This window comes from Aristolochia californica, unplaced genomic scaffold, assembly GCF_029961685.1.
Source record: "Aristolochia californica isolate CCGP_79_NKW_82.1479 unplaced genomic scaffold, dmAriCali1.0.hap1 SCAF_6, whole genome shotgun sequence".
Classification (NCBI taxonomy): Eukaryota; Viridiplantae; Streptophyta; class Magnoliopsida; order Piperales; family Aristolochiaceae; genus Aristolochia; species Aristolochia californica.
Window position 1 is genome coordinate 15,349,854 of NW_027182257.1, and position 1,383 is coordinate 15,351,236.

General features: G+C 45.6%; 1 protein-coding gene across 1 annotated transcript; it reads right to left on the reverse strand.

Annotated features, from left to right (window-relative positions):
- Positions 1 to 684: 684 nt before the first annotated feature.
- On the reverse strand, positions 685 to 1,073 carry LOC137935260 (uncharacterized mitochondrial protein AtMg00860-like). Its single transcript, XM_068779948.1, has 2 exons — positions 1,069 to 1,073; positions 685 to 1,006 (listed from the first exon to the last, which is right to left on the reverse strand). Exons 1-2 carry the CDS (start codon positions 1,071 to 1,073, stop codon positions 685 to 687), a joined length of 327 nt encoding a protein of 108 aa, XP_068636049.1.
- Between the last annotated feature and the right edge of the window lie 310 nt (positions 1,074 to 1,383).

Below are 1,383 nucleotides of genomic sequence, written 5' to 3' on the forward strand. Positions count from 1 at the left end.
TGTATCCCCTCGTGTGTACTGTCATGGTAGGCCGAGAGAATAGCTGGAATCAACGCGGACTCAGGTGGAAGGAAAAGCCGCTGCTTGTAATAAATAAGTGAATCCTGGACGGACCACTTCAAATTCATTGTCCGTTCTAAAATCTTCTGATGCAGTTTCTGCAGTGCAGGGTCAGTGGCATGTGTGTCTCTCACCAAGTCCAAAATGAGAAATCTCGGCTAGCTGATCGAATAGACCGACTGTTGATCCTCAAAACATCATGACAAGGCGTTTGTTGCCTTATTTAATCTCCCCGCACGATATTCCACCGAGAAGTCAAATCCCAACAACTTACTGATCCAGTGCTGCTGTGGCGACATTGTCAAACACTGTTCTAGTAAGAATTTAAGGCTATAGTGATCCGTGCGTATGAGAAAAGCCCGACCCCAGAGATAAGGCCTCCAATGTTGGACCACCTTGGCCAACCCAATCAATTCGCGCTCATACGCTGCCAGCTTGTGATGACGGACTGCCAACTATTTGCTAAAATACGCAATAGGATGGCCCAGCTGCTGTAAAACGGCCCCAATGCCCACGCACGAAGCGTCGCACTCTACCACGAATAATTCATTAAAGTTGGGAAGTTGTAATACTGGAGCGGATGCGAGGGCAACTTTGAGTGCCATAAATGACTTGGTGGCCTAATCATTCCAAATAATTGAATTTTTCTTGAGTAGTCTGGTCAATGGTGCTACCACTGGCCCATAGTTCTGAATAAATTTGGGGTAGTAGCCCGTAAGACCCAAAAATACCCCGTAATGCAGAACATGACTGTGGCTGCTGCCACTGGTGAATAGCTCGGATCTTCTCGGGATCCACCGTAACCCCCTCATGTGAGATAATGTGTCCCAGATACCCTACATGTGAAGTCGCAAAAGAACACTTGGAATGTTTCAAATAGAGCTGATGTGCTCGTAACAAGTCAAAAATAATCCTCATGTGTGTCAAGTGCTCCTCAACCGACTTGCTATATATCAAAATATCATAAAAAAATAGAAGAAATGTTTTTCGAAGATAAGGCCTAAATACCTCATTCATCAAAACTTGAAAAGTGGAGGGTGCACTGGATAACCCGAATGGCATGACGACAAACTCAAAGTGGCCATGGTGCGTGCAAAACGCCATCTTCTCGATATCAGAGGGGTGCATCCGGACTTGATGGTATCCCGAACGGAGGTCGAGCTTAGTGAATAACCACGACCCATGTAAATCATCCATGAGCTCATCCACTACCAGAATCGAAAACTTGTTTTTTACTGTCTGCACGTTCAACTCCCAATAATCCATGCAGAGCATCCATGTCCCATCATGTTTCTTCACAAGTAAGATGGGTGAAGAGAACGG